Source organism: Mauremys mutica, chromosome 12 (assembly GCF_020497125.1).
Source record: "Mauremys mutica isolate MM-2020 ecotype Southern chromosome 12, ASM2049712v1, whole genome shotgun sequence".
In the NCBI taxonomy this organism is placed as follows: domain Eukaryota; kingdom Metazoa; phylum Chordata; order Testudines; family Geoemydidae; genus Mauremys; species Mauremys mutica.
Genome location: NC_059083.1, coordinates 1,416,816 through 1,433,386, shown reverse-complemented (window position 1 = coordinate 1,433,386; position 16,571 = coordinate 1,416,816). Strand labels below are relative to the sequence as shown.

The 16,571-nt window shown below is 60.6% G+C and overlaps 2 protein-coding genes across 3 annotated transcripts; both read right to left on the bottom strand.

Annotated features, from left to right (window-relative positions):
* Positions 1-6,764: 6,764 nt before the first annotated feature.
* LOC123345774 (signaling threshold-regulating transmembrane adapter 1-like) lies at positions 6,765-12,308 on the bottom strand. The gene is made up of 7 exons (XM_044982822.1): positions 12,215-12,308; positions 10,408-11,266; positions 9,947-10,066; positions 9,357-9,393; positions 8,800-8,858; positions 8,217-8,284; positions 6,765-7,070 (listed from the first exon to the last, which is right to left on the bottom strand). Exons 2-7 carry the CDS (start codon positions 10,442-10,444, stop codon positions 6,765-6,767), a joined length of 627 nt encoding a protein of 208 aa, XP_044838757.1. The 5' UTR covers positions 10,445-11,266; positions 12,215-12,308.
* On the bottom strand, positions 12,215-15,565 carry LOC123345391 (polycomb group protein FIE2-like). 2 transcript variants are annotated; one of them, XM_044982201.1, is made up of 8 exons: positions 15,327-15,565; positions 14,798-14,978; positions 14,487-14,593; positions 14,118-14,261; positions 13,900-13,980; positions 13,433-13,645; positions 12,961-13,097; positions 12,215-12,345 (listed from the first exon to the last, which is right to left on the bottom strand). In XM_044982201.1, the coding sequence occupies exons 1-7, from the start codon at positions 15,519-15,521 to the stop codon at positions 12,978-12,980; spliced, it is 1,041 nt and encodes a 346-aa protein (XP_044838136.1). In that variant the 5' UTR covers positions 15,522-15,565; the 3' UTR covers positions 12,215-12,345; positions 12,961-12,977. The 2 variants fall into 2 exon arrangements, with proteins under 2 accessions (XP_044838136.1, XP_044838135.1); XM_044982200.1 differs by lacking the exon at positions 12,215-12,345 and having other exon boundaries at positions 12,493-13,097.
* Between the last annotated feature and the right edge of the window lie 1,006 nt (positions 15,566-16,571).

Sequence of the window (16,571 nt, the reverse complement as noted above, 5' to 3'; positions counted from 1 at the left end):
TATCGATCATCCCTGACCTAAAGTGGGGCAGAAAACTGTAAGGGCCTGGTGTAATGCTCACCTAGGAAGGGGGGTGGATGCTGGGGCAGCCATGGGAATGTGGGTAGGTTTGAACTTCCCCAGGTCACTGGCTGAAGTGACCTTGCTCAGTTCGGTCTCGAAGGGGGAAGAGATGTGATGAACTGGGAATGTTCTTGATGTGTTATGTGAACGCTGAGTGGGGAGTGTTGACCTGGGAAGGTTGCAGGGGAGTTGAGACTGGCTGCCTTGGGGAAGGGAGGATACCTGAGCATGTAACCTGAGAACTCAGGAGGGGGGTGAAGGCCAGGTGACACCTCTGCCCTGGAAAAATGGACAAAGGACACAAAGTCGGGGGGGGGGGAGGCTGAGTGAGAGGCTGGAGGGAGTTTCAGTTTGGAGCTGGCTGGGAAATGGAGAGGAGCCCCGAAGGGGCTTGCGCTTCCCAATGGGGCTGTGGCCTCCCTGGGGCCCCCAGATGGACCTAACTAAAGGGGGTCCTGTTGTCTGTACCAGCAAGACCTGTCTGGGACTGTGTTCCTGTAGTCTAAATAAACCTTTTGCTTTACTAGCTGGTGGAGAGTCTTGGTGAATTGCAGGAAGCCGGGGGTGCTGGGCCTAGTCTCCCCCCACACTCTGTGACACCCACCAATTATCTGTGTGTGTTTGAGTGTGCTGTTTCTTGTGCAATAAAAGCAAAGTTTTCAAATGGTAACATCTTTATTTGTTGCCTACAAATTGAGATTGCAGGCATTACCAGTACATGCACAGGCATTTTAATAACTTGCTTACTGGAATGTAAGGCTCCAAATGTCACCATTGCTTCCTAGGAAAACTGCATGTAATGTAACATTGCAGCACTAATCACAGAAATATAAATTGCTAGTTCTCATTTTCAAAGTGTTGCCTCAAAGCTTCCCTGATTCGAATTGGCCCTCTCTGGGCTCCTCTGATAGCCCTGGTATCTGGCTGCTCAAAATCGGCAGGCAAGCGGTCTGCTTCAGCACTTCACCCCCTGAGCAAACCTTTCACCCTTAGCATCACAGAGATTATGCAGCACACAGCACGTGGCTATGACCATGGGACTATTATCCTCATTAAGGTCTAACCAGCCATAAAGGCATCACGAGCGTGCCTTTAATCTGCCAAAGGCACATTCAACTGTCATCTGGCACCTACTCAGCCTATTGTTGAACCACTCCTTACTGCTGTCCAGGTGTCCTGTGCAAGATTTCATGAGCCATGGTTGTAAGGGGTCTCCCAGGATCACAATGGGCATTTCAACATCCCCCACTGTAATCTTCTGATTTGGAAAGAAAGTCCCCGCTTGTACCTTTCTGTACAGGCCAGTGTTCCTGAAGATGCATGCGTCATGCACCTTCCCGGACCATCCCGTGCTGATGTCAGTGAAATGTTCATGGTGATCTACACGCGCCTGGAAAAAGGCAAAAATCTGGCATCTGATATCAATGTTCAGTCATTAAAGAGAGAAAAGTGGAAATCTGAAGAATTTTGAATCAACTTTCACAAACTAGAGTGTAAAATTGTGAGGGATTATATATCAACAGTCAATAGTAAGCACAGAGGTAAAATCTGAGTGAATTTCATATCATGATTTGAAAAGGGGCAACATCTGCAAGGATTTGTTATCACTGTTCAAGAATTTGAGAAAAAGTCAAAATCTGAGGGGATTTTATGTTAATATTCTATAATTAGAGAGACAGGGAAAATCTCAGGGAATATTAAATTAGTAAAAGATAACTAGAGAGGAAGCAGGGCAAAATTTTAGTATCTTTTAGGATATTCTCCTGAAGAGCTCTGTGTAGCTCAGAAGCTTCTCTCTCACCAACAGAAGTTGGTTCTGTAAAAGGTATTACTTAACCTACCCTGTCTCTCTAAATGCAAAGCAGGGGTGGCTCTAGGAATTGCGCCGCCCCAAGCAGGGCACGCCACGGGGGGCACTCTGGCGGTCGCTGGTCCCACGGCTCCGGTGGACCTCCCGCAGACGTGCCTGCGGAGGGTCCGCTGGTCCCGCAGCTCTGGTGGACCTCCTGCAGGATGCTCCACCGAAGCTGCAGGACCAACGGACTGTCTGCGGGAGGTCCATCGGAGCCGCCTGCTGCCCTCCCGCAGCACGCCGCCCCAAGCACGCGCTTGGCACGCTGGGGTCTGGAGCCAGCCCTGATGCAAAGCACTGCACATTGGAGAGGAAAGTTGGAACTCCTCATACACCTTACTGGGTTGTAAATTAACTATCATCTCAAGTCAATTGCATGTTGCTGTAGACAGCTTAATTAAAAAAATCCACTCAATGCACAGCCACTGCTCAAAAAAGCTAGCATGTAAGGATTCATAAGGAATGGTATGGAGAATAACACCAAACATTGGTATATAAACCAAAGGAGCAGCCTGTAATATACTGGGAGCACCATGGCTACCACAGGAGTGCACATTGGGTATTTTATAGCTATCTTTGAGAACTGGGGAGGAAATAGATCAAAATATTTAATATGACAGAAAACCACCAAGATCTGAAAGGATTTTATATTGATACTAAATAGGTGAGAAAAGTGGGAGAGTTTGATGGGAGTCTCTTCGGCAGCTCAGTCAGTCACTGGGAACCCTTTGGGGAGCTGCTTTCTGGGCGGGGGGAAGGGATGGAGGAGAAAGACCCCCTGGCACTGGGCGGGTGGCAGGGAGCTGCATGGGGCAGTTGGTGTGTGCAGGGGGGGCAGTAGCTGGGACTGCGGGGGGGCAGTTGGTGTGTGCGGGGGGAGCAGTAGCTGGGACTGCGGGGGGGGGAGTAGCTGGGACTGCAGGGGGGGGGCAGTAGCTGGGACTGCGGGGGGGGGCAGTAGCTGGGACTGCGGGGGGGGGCAGTTGGTGTGTGCGGGGGGCAGTAACTGGGACTGCGGGGGGCAGTTGGTGTGTGCGGGGGGGCAGTAGCTGGGACTGCGGGGGGCAGTTGGTGTGTGCGGGGGGGGCAGTAGCTGGGACTGCGGGGGGGCAGTTGGTGTGTGCGGGGGGGGCAGTAGCTGGGACTGTGGGGGGGAGTAGCTGGGACTGCGGGGGGGGGCAGTTGGTGTGTGCGGGGGGGTCAGTAGCTGGGACTGCGGGGGGGCAGTTGGTGTGTGCGGGGGGGCAGTAGCTGGGACTGCAGGGGGCAGTTGGTGTGTGCGGGGGGGGGCAGTAGCTGGGACTGCGGGGGGGCAGTTGGTGTGTGCGGGGGGGCAGTAGCTGGGACTGCGGGGGGGCAGTAGCTGGGACTGCGGGGGGGCAGTGGGTGTGTGCGGGGGGGGCAGTAGCTGGGACTGCGTGGGGGCAGTAGCTGGGACTGCGGGGGGGCAGTTGGTGTGTGCGGGGGGGCAGTAGCTGGGACTGCGGGGGGCAGTTGGTGTGTGCGGGGGGCAGAAGCTCGGACTGCGGGGGGGCAGTTGGTGTGTGCGGGGGGGCAGTAGCTGGGACTGCGGGGGGCAGTTGGTGTGTGCGGGGGGGCAGTAGCTGGGACTGCGGGGGGCAGTTGGTGTGTGCGGGGGGGGCAGTAGCTGGGACTGCGGGGGGGCAGTTGGTGTGTGCGGGGGGGCACTAGCTGGGACTGTGGGGGGGGAGTAGCTGGGACTGCGGGGGGGGCAGTTGGTGTGTGCAGGGGGGTCAGTAGCTGGGACTGTGGGGGGGCAGTTGGTGTGTGCGGGGGGGGGGCAGTAGCTGGGACTGCGGGGGGCAGTTGGTGTGTGCGGGGGGGCAGTAGCTGGGACTGCGGGGGGGCAGTTGGTGTGTGTGTGGGGGGCAGTAGCTGGGACTGCGGGGGGCAGTTGGTGTGTGCGGGGGGGCAGTAGCTGGGACTGCGGGGGGGGCAGTTGGTGTGTGCGGGGGGGCAGTAGCTGGGACTGCGGGGGGCAGTTGGTGTGTGCGGGGGGGGCAGTAGCTGGGACTGTGGGGGGGCAGTAGCTGGGACTGCGGGGGGCAGTTGGTGTGTGCGGGGGGGCAGTAGCTGGGACTGCGGGGGGCCAGTTGGTGTTTTCGGGGGGGCAGTAGCTGGGAAAGCGGGGGGGCAGTAGGAGTGTGCGGGGGGGGCAGTTGGTGTGGGGGGGGGTCAGTAGCTGGGACTGCGGGGGGGCAGTTGGTGTGTGCGGGGGGGGGCAGTTGGTGTGCGGGGGGGTCAGTAGATGGGCCAGCGGGGGGCCGTTGGTGTGTGGGGGGGGGTCATTATCTGGGAATGCGGGGGGGGGAGTTGGTGTGTGCGGGGGGGCAGTAGCTGGGACTGCGGGGGGGGTAGTTGGTGTGTGCGGGGGGGGCAGTTGGTGTGCAGGGGGGGCAGTAAATGGGACTTCGGGGGGGGGGCAGTGGGTGTGAGCGGGGGGGGCAGTTGGTGTGTGCGGGGGGGGCAGTAGCTGGGACTGCGTGGGGCAGTTGGTGTGTGCGGGGGGGGCAGTAGCTGGGACTGCGGGGGGCAGTTGGTGTGTGCGGGGGGGGCAGTTGGTGTGTGCAGGGGGGGCAGTAGCTGGGACTGCGGGGGGCAGTTGGTGTGTGCGGGGGGGGGCAGTTGGTGTGTGCGGGGGGGGGCCGTAGCTGGGACTGCGGGGGGCAGTTGGTGTGTGCGGGGGGGGGCAGTTGGTGTGTGCAGGGGGGGCAGTAGCTGGGACTGCGGGGGGCAGTTGGTGTGTGCGGGGGGGGGCCGTGGGTGTGTGCAGGGGGGGCAGTAGCTGGGACTGCGGGGGGCAGTTGGTGTGTGCGGGGGGGGCAGTTGGTGTGTGCGGGGGGGGCAGTAGCTGGGACTGCGGGGGGCAGTTGGTGTGTGCGGGGGGGGCAGTAGCTGGGACTGCGGGGGGCAGTTGGTGTGTGCGGGGGGGGCAGTAGCTGGGACTGCGGGGGGCAGTTGGTGTGTGCGGGGGGGGCAGTTGGTGTGTGCGGGGGGGTCAGTAGCTGGGACTGCGGGGGGGCAGTTGGTGTGTGCGGGGGGGTCAGTAGCTGGGACTGCGGGGGGGCAGTTGGTGTGTGCGGGGGGGTCAGTAGCTGGGACTGCGGGGGGGCAGTTGGTGTGTGCGGGGGGGGCAGTTGGTGTGCAGGGGGGGCAGTAGCTGGGACTGCGGGGGGGCAGTTGGTGTGTGCGGGGGGGGCAGTAGCTGGGACTGCGGGGGGGCAGGTGGTGTGTGCGGGGGGGGGCAGCGAGGATTTCACACCGCCCCCCCCCCCGGGGTCCCGGGCTGAACGGCGATAGTTCAACCCACCCCCCGCCTGATTTTCCATCCCGACCCCGGGGCTGCGGCTCCGCCCGCCCAGCCCGGGCTCCCGGCAACGGGCGCGTCACCGCGTCTCCCATCAGCCTGCCCCGGCCCCGCCCCTTCCGGCTCCGTCAGCCCCGGCCCCTCCGCCAACCGCAGGCCGGGCGTGAGCGGGGCACTTCCGCCTCCTGAGCGAGAAGAGCACCCGTCGCAGAGGCAGACGCTAACGTCACTTCCGGACAGAGGAAAGTCAGGAACTACATCTACCAGCCTGCCCCGGGCGCTTCCGTCCTGTGGGGGCCCAGCGACGGGAGGGCCCCAGGGTCAGTCCGCCCCCCACCCCCCGCGCCTGCGTACCTCGGTCCGGTCGTTTACCCGGGGGCTGGCGCAGCTGTGCACGGACTGAGCATGCTCAGTAACATCTGCAGAAGCCACTGACCTCACCTGGCATTAAAATCCGCTGCCTGCTGGGGGAAGGGCAGAGGCGGGGCAGGGGAACGAGGGCCGGATCCCACCGGCCAGTGCAGAAGCCGGGAAAGTTCCCCACAGTAGCTGCCTGGCTGTGAAACCTGCCAGCACCCGCCAGGCTGTTGCCCAGGGCAGGGGGCTGTGACTGGTGTCTGCTGCCCCCGTTGGGGCCGGGCCCCAGACTACACTCAGGGCGGCTCTAGGTATTTTGCCGCCCCAAGCACAGCAGGCAGGCTGCCTTCGGCGGGGAGGTCCCCAGTCCCCGGATTCGGCGGCAGCCTGCGGGAGGTCCGCCGAAGCCGCAGGACCAGCAGACCCTCCGCAGGCATGCCGCTGAAAGCAACCTGCCTGCTGCCCTCACCCCCGTGGCTTGCTGCCCCAGGCACGCGCTTGGCGTGCTGGTGCCTGGAACCGCCCCTGACTACACTTTCTCTGGCCTCTCCCCCTTCATCTCTTACCTACATCACCTCTGCATCCCCTCCACTCACACTGGCTCAGGCCCCCACTAGGCAAGAGCCCCGCCTGAGGTGCACACAGGGCACCCACAGCTCTTCCAGTATCAAATTCCAACCGCTTGGGGCAGGGCCCATCTCTCATTGCACCTGTGCACTGGGGTGGGGGGCTGTATAGAGCATGCCTTCCATGGGGAAACCCCATCTTTGTTTTGTGGGATGGGGGGTATGTTAGTACCTTGCATGACAGGAAGACCAAGCTCAGGAATGTGGCAGGGTAGGTGGTGACCGGCACTACCCCCACCCAGCCCAACTGTACTAATAGCTATATACTCCCCTGCCACCATGTACAAGAAGTATAATTCCCCATCACCTTCCCTGGCAGGAGAACTGTGCATTATTGAGCGGGCCTGGGGAATCTTGCTCCTTGAGGAAGAAGTAGGCACAGAAATTAAATCGCTGTCAGCAACACAGCAAGCATGGCGGGATGCGAGCATGGCCCCAGCCTGAGGCAGTGGCATTGCTGGAACAGGGGCATTTCTGTATCCTCAGCAGCACATGAGACACTGGAGCCATTAGTGAAGCTTGAATTTATTGCTATGGATCATGCACACAGAACTCCGTTAGCCCCCCCACCCTTCAGCTGGGAAACCGCATGGTTGTTAGCGTAGTCTTGGTTCTCAAACTTCGCTGTGTACCTGTCTGCATGCACAGATGCGTAAAGCTCTGACTGCGGCCGAGTAGCCTCTCTGCCCTTCAGGGGCCCCCCGCCCCAAATCTCTGGCTCTGACCGCCTGGGCCCCGTCACCACCACATCTGTGTACTGGATCTCAGCACCCCCCACTGATGATTCTGGCAGATGCCGGCCTTGGGGTTTCAGCATCTTGAGGTTGGCGTAGCATGTAGGCTTCTGGGGACAGAGCAGAGGTGTCGGGGGAAGGGTGACATGTGCCCTAGCGTTGGGTGGAGGCCTCTGGCTGCTTAGGATGCCACTGGCAGCACTAACTCCCACCCTCTCTTGTAACCAACAAATTCCCTGTGCGATGGGTTTTGCTCCTGCTGGGGATGGCAGAGCTGAGCACCCCCTGACTAGCAGGATGGTCCCTTTGCTCCCTCTCAGGAAGAGCATCACCCCCATGCTGTGGGGTTCATGGGCTCCAGGAAAGGCACTAACAGCCCCCCAACACTCAGAGACCAGATTATCTCCAGAGCAGGGAAATACCCGGAGTCCCCTCTACCATCTGTGCCTGGGGAATTGTGCGCCACAGCTTGTTCCCTGGGGCTTTAGCCTTCCCCAGTGCTGCTACTCAGCCCTCTCCTTGCACAGAGGATGCCTCAGCACCCCTCACCGCACAGCCTGCCCTACTATGAGACCACAAATGCAGCTAGGGCCTCAGCTCAGCTCAACAGATCCTGCTTCCATCGGCCCTAAAGTGTCTGTGACAACAGGGCTCTGAGGCAATGATGGGTGTTCAGTCTAACACATGTGTCCCCTTCCTGCTCTGTGCTACCTGCTGTGTCCATCAGAGCTAACCCCCACCATCTGCAAACTGCATCCCAGTTTCATGCCTGGTGGTCCCACTGCTCGCTGGAGGCAAACACAACTGTGGGACACGGAGCAGCCAGCAGTCAATGGCAGAAAGTAGGTCGAGGAGAGGAGATGGTCTCAGCACAGAGATGCTCAGGGCTGATAACTCACCACTTCCTGCCACTTTGCAAGCAGTTAATCTCCACACACAGCCCCTGAACACAGGAATGTAACAATTGCAACTACAGAGCCCCCAGCTCTCCCACCCCATCTAGACCTGCACCCCCCTACTATTCCAAGCCTGGGCGCTCTCCCCTCCCCACCAGCACCCCTCAATCACAACCTGCAGCCCCCTGATATCCCAGCCCTGTGCTTCCCCACCCACAGCTTAACCCTACCCAATTTCTAATGCCACGGGTCAGTCAGTCAGTGGGGACAGCCCCTGCACCATCAGCTCCCCAGCTGACTGCTGCGGCATCTGTGGCTACAGATGTCTTTGGCCACAGATGTACCAAGAACTCTGCTCACCTTGGGGCTGGATTCCTGCTCTTCCTGGGACTCTGGAACCACTGAGCTTTCAAACCCAGAACTTTGCCCTGTCGACAGAGGGAGAGGGAAAGATGCTGACAGTCCAGAATCAGCTCAGAAATAGAAGCCGGCTCCAGTTTTCAGGGGTACTGAGCAGCTGGAGCCCCCATTCACAGGCAGCACCTGGCTGTCTTAACGAAGCCTGAGTCAGGGCAGCCACAGACTCGCAGGATGGGAGGGGGGGCAGATCCGCAGCCCCAGGGGCTGCTGCCTCCTTGCACACATGGACAAAGCTGCTTCAAACACCTCCCCTCAGCATCCACAAGAAACCAGCCCATGAATGGCCCTTCTTAGAGCCAAGAGCCAGGCTCCCAGCAGATGCAAATCAGCATTGATGATGCTGACATGCCTGCTGCCAGCTGGGGACTCGACCAGTAATGTCATAGAACAGGTGACAGAATTATCTCCCCTCCACACACACTGTGTGTGTGAGTGCACACGTGTGCTCTTTTATTCAGGGCAGAGACCAGGCATCCTCAGCACAATGAGGCCTGATCCTGTGAGGGGCCCGGGTGCTACTCACCTGTCTGCAGGTAACTGATGTTGCCATAGACTGGAATCTCCTCAGTCACATGCTTCACACTGGGATGGAAACCAAACATCCCGTAAATCGCTCAGAGCCAGGGTCCAGGGGAATGCACAGGGGACCGGCAGAGGAGGGTGGGGAAAGGTGGCGGTACACACCCAGAGAGGGAAAAAATGCTTGTGTGGTCTCAATCTGTAACAATCCCCTTAATTCAAACCAGGGGCCCACCCAGCCAGAGCGAGCTGAGTGAGTAGTGATGTGTAGGATGGGGAATCGGAACCCCTGATTTCTGGGCCAGCTCTGGCAGGGGAGTGGGACCTAGGGCTTGAGAGCAGGAGGGGAAGCCTGGCAGTCAGGACTCCTGGGTTCTATTCCTTGGTTCGGATTCCCTGTGACATTCCCCCCTTCTCCCTGCCTCTGTTCCATCTCACTGGCTGACAAAGCTGCCCCCCGATCCTGCCCCTAACAGCACAAGGAGAACCTCAGTGGTGATGCTCTGGGACTCGGACAATGCAGTGACTCGTTGCTCCTGCTGTTTCCTCTGTTGGACTCACCTTCTGCTGAACTGAGGCAAGAGCTTCCTGGACTCATCTGGGCAGGCAGAGCAGGAAAGAGAGAGAGAGTAAGAAAAAGAGATCAGCCCCACGGGCTGTAACCAGGGGTGGGACACATCTCTGGGATGCTGGTGGTGCCAGTGGGGTGTGGCAGGCAGGGACATGGGAGGAGAGGGAGTCAGTGGGGAATGGGATTGTGGGTGGGAGAGCCTGGCATGAGAGGCTGGGAGCCATGGAGAAGAGGAGCTGGGCTCCCTATGGAGTAAGATGGGGAGAGGGAGGAGTTGGGGCTGGGACATGGAGTGAGGGGGATAAAGGGTGACCTCTGCAGCAAGACACACAACAGGCAGAGGGTGAGAAGGGATTGGCGGCAGTAGCCCCTTCTGGAGATATATGGGGAGGGGGACCCAGGAGACAGACCCCCTGTAGGGAAGAGGGATATGGGAGCCAGCACCCCCTGTGCACCAAGACAGTCTGGGAGACAGAGGAGCAGGGGACAGGAGCCAGCCCCACATAGGGGTTATAGTTAAGGGAGGGAGGAACTGTGCCCTTGTGCTCTGAACAGACTGTTCCCCCCTTGCAACACCTACCTCTGTGTGCCGTGTGCCTCACGCAGCAGAAAATATTCCACAACAGGGACACCAGGTGCGACAGGACCAGTGCCCCGACAAGCCCCCACATGGCACCAGTGCCTTGCACCTGCCCCAGACCTGCAAAACAGAAGGGCTGCTTGGAGCACAGGGCCCACACTGACTGGAGAGAGCCCTGCCCCACCCGACCTAGGCGCTGCACTAGAGAGGTAAGCATGGCTCCCAGGCAGCTCATTGCATAGACCCTGGCTAAGCTGTCAGGGCTCCCTGGGGATTCTGCCATCACACTACGAACAGCGAAGGCTCCGGCAATCGTCACATCCAATGTGGGGATGTTCCCCCACATGTTGCCCCTCCCCGCGTCATGCTGAGGCACAGAGATGGCCCAATTTACCTTTACAAACACCAAACTGGGTGGATGTTTGAGCCTCTCCGCTCGGCACAGCAGCACCCGGACTCACCTGAAAAGTCACTGCAGTTATAGCTGGAGGAGCCCATGGGTGGGAAACACGATTTTCTCCTATGGTGAAAGATCCTTGATCCCAGACTGGAGTGACTCTGGATTCAGGGCAGATGCCCACACTGGTTGCTGCTGCTCCAGACTGGATCCAGGCAATGTCTCCTGCCTCGATCCTGATGGCACCAGTCTTACTGCTTCATTTCCCCAGCCTTGGTGGAGACCCCTCCCCCCACATCTTGTCTTGCTGAAGAAGCAGCTCGGGCTGTGCCCGGGGGGTTAGCATCACTGCAGCTGTAACCCACGGGGATTTCCGGTGCCAGAGCCCGCAGACATCTCCTCCCTCTGCACTGGCTCCTGCTGCTCACGGCTCAGCAGCTGCAGCGCACAGCTCCTGCCTTTCTGGGCAGGTTCCAGTGAAAGGTGGGTCTGCTGCAGGGTGGGGGTGGGGCGGTGGGGATGGGACTCAGAGGTGTCTCCAGAGCTTCTCCCCCATTCTCATGCATTAATTCTGTGCTCCCCAACTCCCACCTCTGCACCTCCTCTAGTACCAGGGGTTCTTCACACCCTCTCCCAGGCCTGCTTCTCTTCACCCTTCCCAGCTGCAAGGATGGGGGAGGGAGGGGGACTCTTTTCATTCCTTCCCCTCCTGCAAGGATGTTGTTGGCTGCTCTCCCTGCCCCTCCATCACCCAGACACAGCTCTGGAGAGGAGGGGAAAGAGCTCCAGTTGCCTCTGCAGCAGCCCTGATTGGCTGCTCGTCCCCAGGAGGTGGAAAGGCAGCCAACCAGAATGGTTTTCCCATGTGCCGGGCTGAAATTCCCAGGAAGGCTGGAGAGTTTCTTGCATCATCAGGAAACCGACTGCAACAGAGGCCAAAAATCACATCACTGTGAGGAGGAAACTGGGAGCTGGCAGCACTGAGGAGGTCTCATGCCTGCAGTGCTGTGCCTTCCCGCCTAGCGTGCCTGCCTCCAACCTGTTCCATCCCCATTCCCCTCACTCCCTCCCCCTGGGGCGGAGGTTGTCCCTGCAAGGGTCTGTGTGTGTGTAAGGGTGGAGGCTGTCCCTGCAGGGAGGAGGGAATGTGGCTGGAGGCTGTTGCTGCAACGGGGAGGGGGCTTGTGTGAGGGCAGAGACTGTTCCTGCAGGGGTGTGTGTGTGTGAGAGAGAGAGAGGGTGGAGGCTGTCCCTGCAGTAGGTGGGGGGGGGGGGATGAGGGCAGAAGGTGTTGCTGCAGTGGGGAAGGGGCTTGTGTGTGAGAGGGCGGAGGCTGTCCCTGCAGGTGTGTTTGTGTATGTGAGGGTGGAGGCTGTCCCTGCAGGGAGGAGGGGGAGGGAATGAGGGCGGAGGCTGTCGCTGCAGTGGGGAGGGGGCTTGTGTGTGTGTGTGAGGGTGGAGGCTGTCCCTGCAGGGAGGAGGGGGGGAGATGAGGGCGGAGGCGCTCGCTGCAGTGGGGAGGGGGCTTGTGTGTGTGAGGGTGGAGGCTGTTCCTACAGAGGCTTGTGTGTGTGAGAGGGTGGAGGCTGTCCCTGCAGGGAGGAGGGGGGGAGATGAGGGCGGAGGCTATCGCTGCAGTGGGGAGGGGGCTTGTGTGTGTGAGGGCGGGGGCTGTCCCTGCAGGGGGGTGTGTGTGTGAGGGTGGAGGCTGTCCCTGCAGTGGGTGGAGGGGGAGGATCAGGGTGGAGGCTGTCTCTCCTTGGAGGATACATTGCAGCTGACAGCGAGCAGTGTAGTCATTGGCTGCCTAATGTGAGCCTTCAGCGACATCCCCACAGCTCTTTTTAGCACATTAGCACAAGTCTGCCTACCCAGGCTGGGAGGCTTGTTCCCAGATGCAGTGTAGATGCTCCCTGCACAGAGTTTCCTGGTTCCAGAGGCCGCTGCATGGACACAGGCTGACCGAGCCCAGGACCAGGGCCGCCCACAGGATTCAGGAGGCCTGGGGCAAAGCAATTTTGGGGGCCCCCTCCATAAAAAAAGTTGCAATACTATAGAATACTATATTCTCGTGGGGGCCCCTGCGGGGCCCAGGGCAAATTGCCTCACTCCCCCCCGGGCGGCCCTGCCCAAGACTGGGGGGTGCTGGGGCTATCTTCACCAAACTGAGGGAAATTTAACACCACTGGAGATGAGCCCCCTCTTCCCTGCACAAAGCGGTGGCAGGAAGTGGTTTAGAAACCCATGCCCTCACAAATCCCAGTGATTCTCACTGTACAGGCCTCCTCTCCCCACATAAATTCCCAGCAAGTGGCTAGCTCCTCCCCAACCCCCGTGACTCCCAGCACATGGGCCCGGCCTTCGCATTCACAGACCCCACGAGTCACCTTTTCAGGTGCAGGAAGTTTATTAGAGGCCAGCAGGTGGCCAGGGGTCTGGATGCTCCAGGTCTCACAGAGGGGTGCAGGGGAGTTGGGAAGGGGAGCCTGGGGGTCCTGTGTTCCCAGACATCGCAGAGGGCCATAGTCCTGATGGGGCAGAATCATGTGGGAGAGCCACAGATCAGAGGAACTGTAGATGGGGGGGATTGTGACTCCCAGGTTTGTCCCCTTCTCACCCGCTCTCTGCTGGGGCTCAGTGCAGGTCTGCGATGTGGAGATTCCCTCCTATGCCAGCCACAGCCACCACCCGCCCACCGGGTGCTACTGCCACAGCCTGCACCGGTTTGTTGGGCAGCAGGATCTCGCCAAGCACCTGGAGACAAAGAGCATGTCACCCAGGACTAAGCACCCTGCTGCCCTGGCTCACACCACCCAATCCCAGGCCTTCCTCCGCCCCACCCTCCATTCTTGCTCACTGCCCCAACCTCCCTACTGTCCTTGCTCACATCACCCCACCCCACCCCCTCCCCTGCTCCCCTGGCTCATACCGCCCAAGGCTCCCAAACATCCCCCACCCTGTTCCCTGGCTCACACTGCTCCCCTGCCCCCAAGGTGTAACCCAGTTCCACTAGCTCTCACTGTCATCCCCCCAAGTGGGGAATGCCTACTCCCCCTTTACTCCCAAGCAGGGTTAGTCCACCGTCTTACCTGGTTAGTGCCAGTGTGAATGGCGCTGGCTCCACTGGTGCCGCTGCCCCCAGCCATCACTACGTCCTGGTCACAGAAGCGGGCTGCGTAGAGGAACTGGCCCTGTGTGGGGCCCCCAGGAAAGGGGAGGTTCTTCTGCAGTTGGGATGTCCGTAGATCCCAGAGCTGAAGTGCATTGTGGGGCACCCAGGAGCCAGTGAGCACGCAGTTACCCTGGGGGGGAAGGAGTCAGGCTCAGATATGGAGCGTTATCTCTCTCCAGGGCATGCAGGAGCTGGTACCAGAGCATAGTTGCCCTACGTGGGTAAAGGTTACTTCTCCAGTGGGGATGGGGTATTGGGGGGCAGGTGACCCTGGTCCCAGAGCTATTGGTTCACGGTCAGCACAGACCAGCCCTGGCCAGGACTTTGCATGCCCACACAGTGTAACTCATGCCCTCTGTCCCCCTGTCACCTCCCACATCTCACCTGGATGTCAAGGCCTGGGCCACAGATGTGAGGCCCATTGATCACTCTCTGAGCCTCCTTTGCCATCCGCTTGTCCCAGATCTAGGCACAGATAAGAGACAGGTAACAATGGTAGCATCCAGAACCCCTCCCCATTAGCCAGAGGCCACACACAGCCCCCGCCCCCCTTTCCTCCTGCTACCCCTCCATCCATACCCACCCATAATGCAGGGCCTGACCTTCACACAGTCATCCCAGCCAGCTGTCAGGAACATATGGCGCTCTCCAGGGTGAAAGCGGAGGGCAAAGATGCGGCGAGAGTGCCCACTGCTTGGTGTCACATCACCAGTCATGAAGTCAGGAGCCTGCAGAATGTGGGACAGCTGTGGGGAAGGGAAGCAGAATCTGGGTCATGGGGTGATTGGGACACACAGCTGGGAGCAGGGGCAACACACATAGACCCCAGCTCCAGGCATGGCTCTTCCCCAAGACAGAACACCCCATCCTTGCTGCCCACCCATACTCCAGATAGAGCCCTCCCCTAGGCACCACCCCTCCCCTCATATGTGCAGCCTGCACCCTCTTCTGGCATGCCCCTCTCTACTCACCTGGTTGGTGTGGCTGTCATAGAGCCGAATATGTCGGTCCTTGCCAGCTGTGGCGTAGGTGCTGCCGTCCATGCAGAAATCCATGGCATTGATCTCATTCTCCTTCTCTGGGGTGGGACAGACACAGGGAGAGCAACCAGCAAGGGCTGTTACCCCAGCAACAAGGACAAAGGTGAGGAAGGGATTCCCCCAGCTCACCGACCCCCACACCACAGGGCCAGGGCTCCTGGCCCTTTCCTTGGGGAGAAGAGGGAAAGGCCCATCCCCCAGGTACATGGTGACAAGCTACCCTATGGACTGTCTCCCGATACCTGTCACTGTTGCCAGCGGTGTCTCTGAGTCCATGCTGTAGAGAGAGATGATGCCATCAGCCCCCACAGCCAGGAGCAGGCTGGGTCTCCCTGGGTGGTAGGCCAAGGCAGTGATCGCGTGGCGTGTACGGTGTCCTCGGAAAAGGGATGAGTGCAGGGAGGCTGTGGCCACGTTCACAATCTGAGCTCGAGGGGGAAAATGGAGAATGGGATGGATGGTGCGATGGGAATGGTGTTACACTCACCTCCGGTACAAATCCCCTTCCAACCCCCTCCCAGTACCCATGCAGCCCCATTACCCTCCAACCTCCCCTCCCCTCCCCCTGTACCCCCCCGTTCCTGCACAGCCCTGTTACCCCTCAACCTCCCATCCCCCCATTACCCTCCAACCCCAGGTGGCCCTGTTACCCTCCAGCTCCTGCTTCCCCTCCGTTACCCTCAGTCTCCCTCCCGGTACCCACGTGGCCTTTTACCCTCCAACTCCCCCCCCCCCCGGTACCGCCCCATAGTCCCCTTCTCCCCCCAGTACCTGCACGGCCCCGTTGCCAAACCCGGCTGCCAGGCACCCGCCGGCCGGAGCGAAGCGGAGGCTGTAGATCCCGTGTGGGTCGCTGCTGAGTGGCACCTGGTACCTGATGCGGAGCTGTGCGGGGCCCTGGGCCGCCTCCTCCCGCTCCCTGCTGCGCGACTCCAGCAGCGCCCGCTCCAGCCGCCGCCGCGCCATGGGGCTCCGCCCCCACACGGTGCAGTTACCGGGGTCACGGGGCGACGGGCTCGGGGGGGGGCGGTTACCGGGGTCACGGGGCGACGGGCAGAGCGGGGGGCAGTTACCGGGGTCACGGGGCGACGGGCAGAGCGGGGGGGGTGGTGAGTGGATACCGGGGTGCCGGGCTCGGGGGGGCGGTTACCGGGGTCACGGGGCGACGGGCAGAGCGGGGGGCGGTTACCGGGGTCACGGGGCGACGGGCAGAGCGGGGGGGTGAGTGGATACCGGGGTGACGGGCTCGGGGGGGGGGCGGTTACCGGGGTCACGGGGCGACGGGCAGAGCGGGGGGGGGCGGTTACCGGGGTCACGGAGCGACGGGCAGAGCGGGGGGGGGCGGTTACCGGGGTCACGGGCTCGGGGGGACGGTTACCGGGGTCACGGGGCGACGGGCAGTGCGGGGGGGGCAGTTACCGGGGTTACGAGGGTGACGGGCACGGGGGGGGCAGTTACCGGGGTTACGAGGATCCCCCTCCCCTTTCTCTGCTTCCACCGGGCCCCGCGGTTGAGTCAAACTGTTTCCATGGCAACAGCGTCCTGAGCCAGCCTTCTGATTGGCGGAGCCAGCCTCGCTGCACGAGGATTGGCCGAGTGCTGAGACACGCCCCCCATGCTCTTCTGATTGGCGGAGGGATCCGAAGCGGCGCTGCGATTGGCCCGAAAGCACCGTGTCCAGCGGGGGCGGGGGGCGAGGCCACGATTCAGCCCCGGGATCCCATCGATGGGTTCCCACACGGGGTCAGAGGTCGCGGCCATAGTCCTCGTTATTACAGGGGGGCAGGAGGTGTGTGGGGGTAAGAGGGGGTGGGGGTATATGGGGCAAGGGGGTGTATGGGGTAAGAGGGGGCCCGGGGAAGGGAAGGGGTGTGTGGGGGTAAGACGGGGCAGGGGGTGTGTGGGGTAAGAGGGGGCAGAGTTATATGGGGGTAAGAGGATGTATGGGGTAAAAGGGGGCAGGGGGAAAGGGGAAGGGAGGGGGTTTGTGGGGGTAAGAGGGGGTGGGGTATCTGG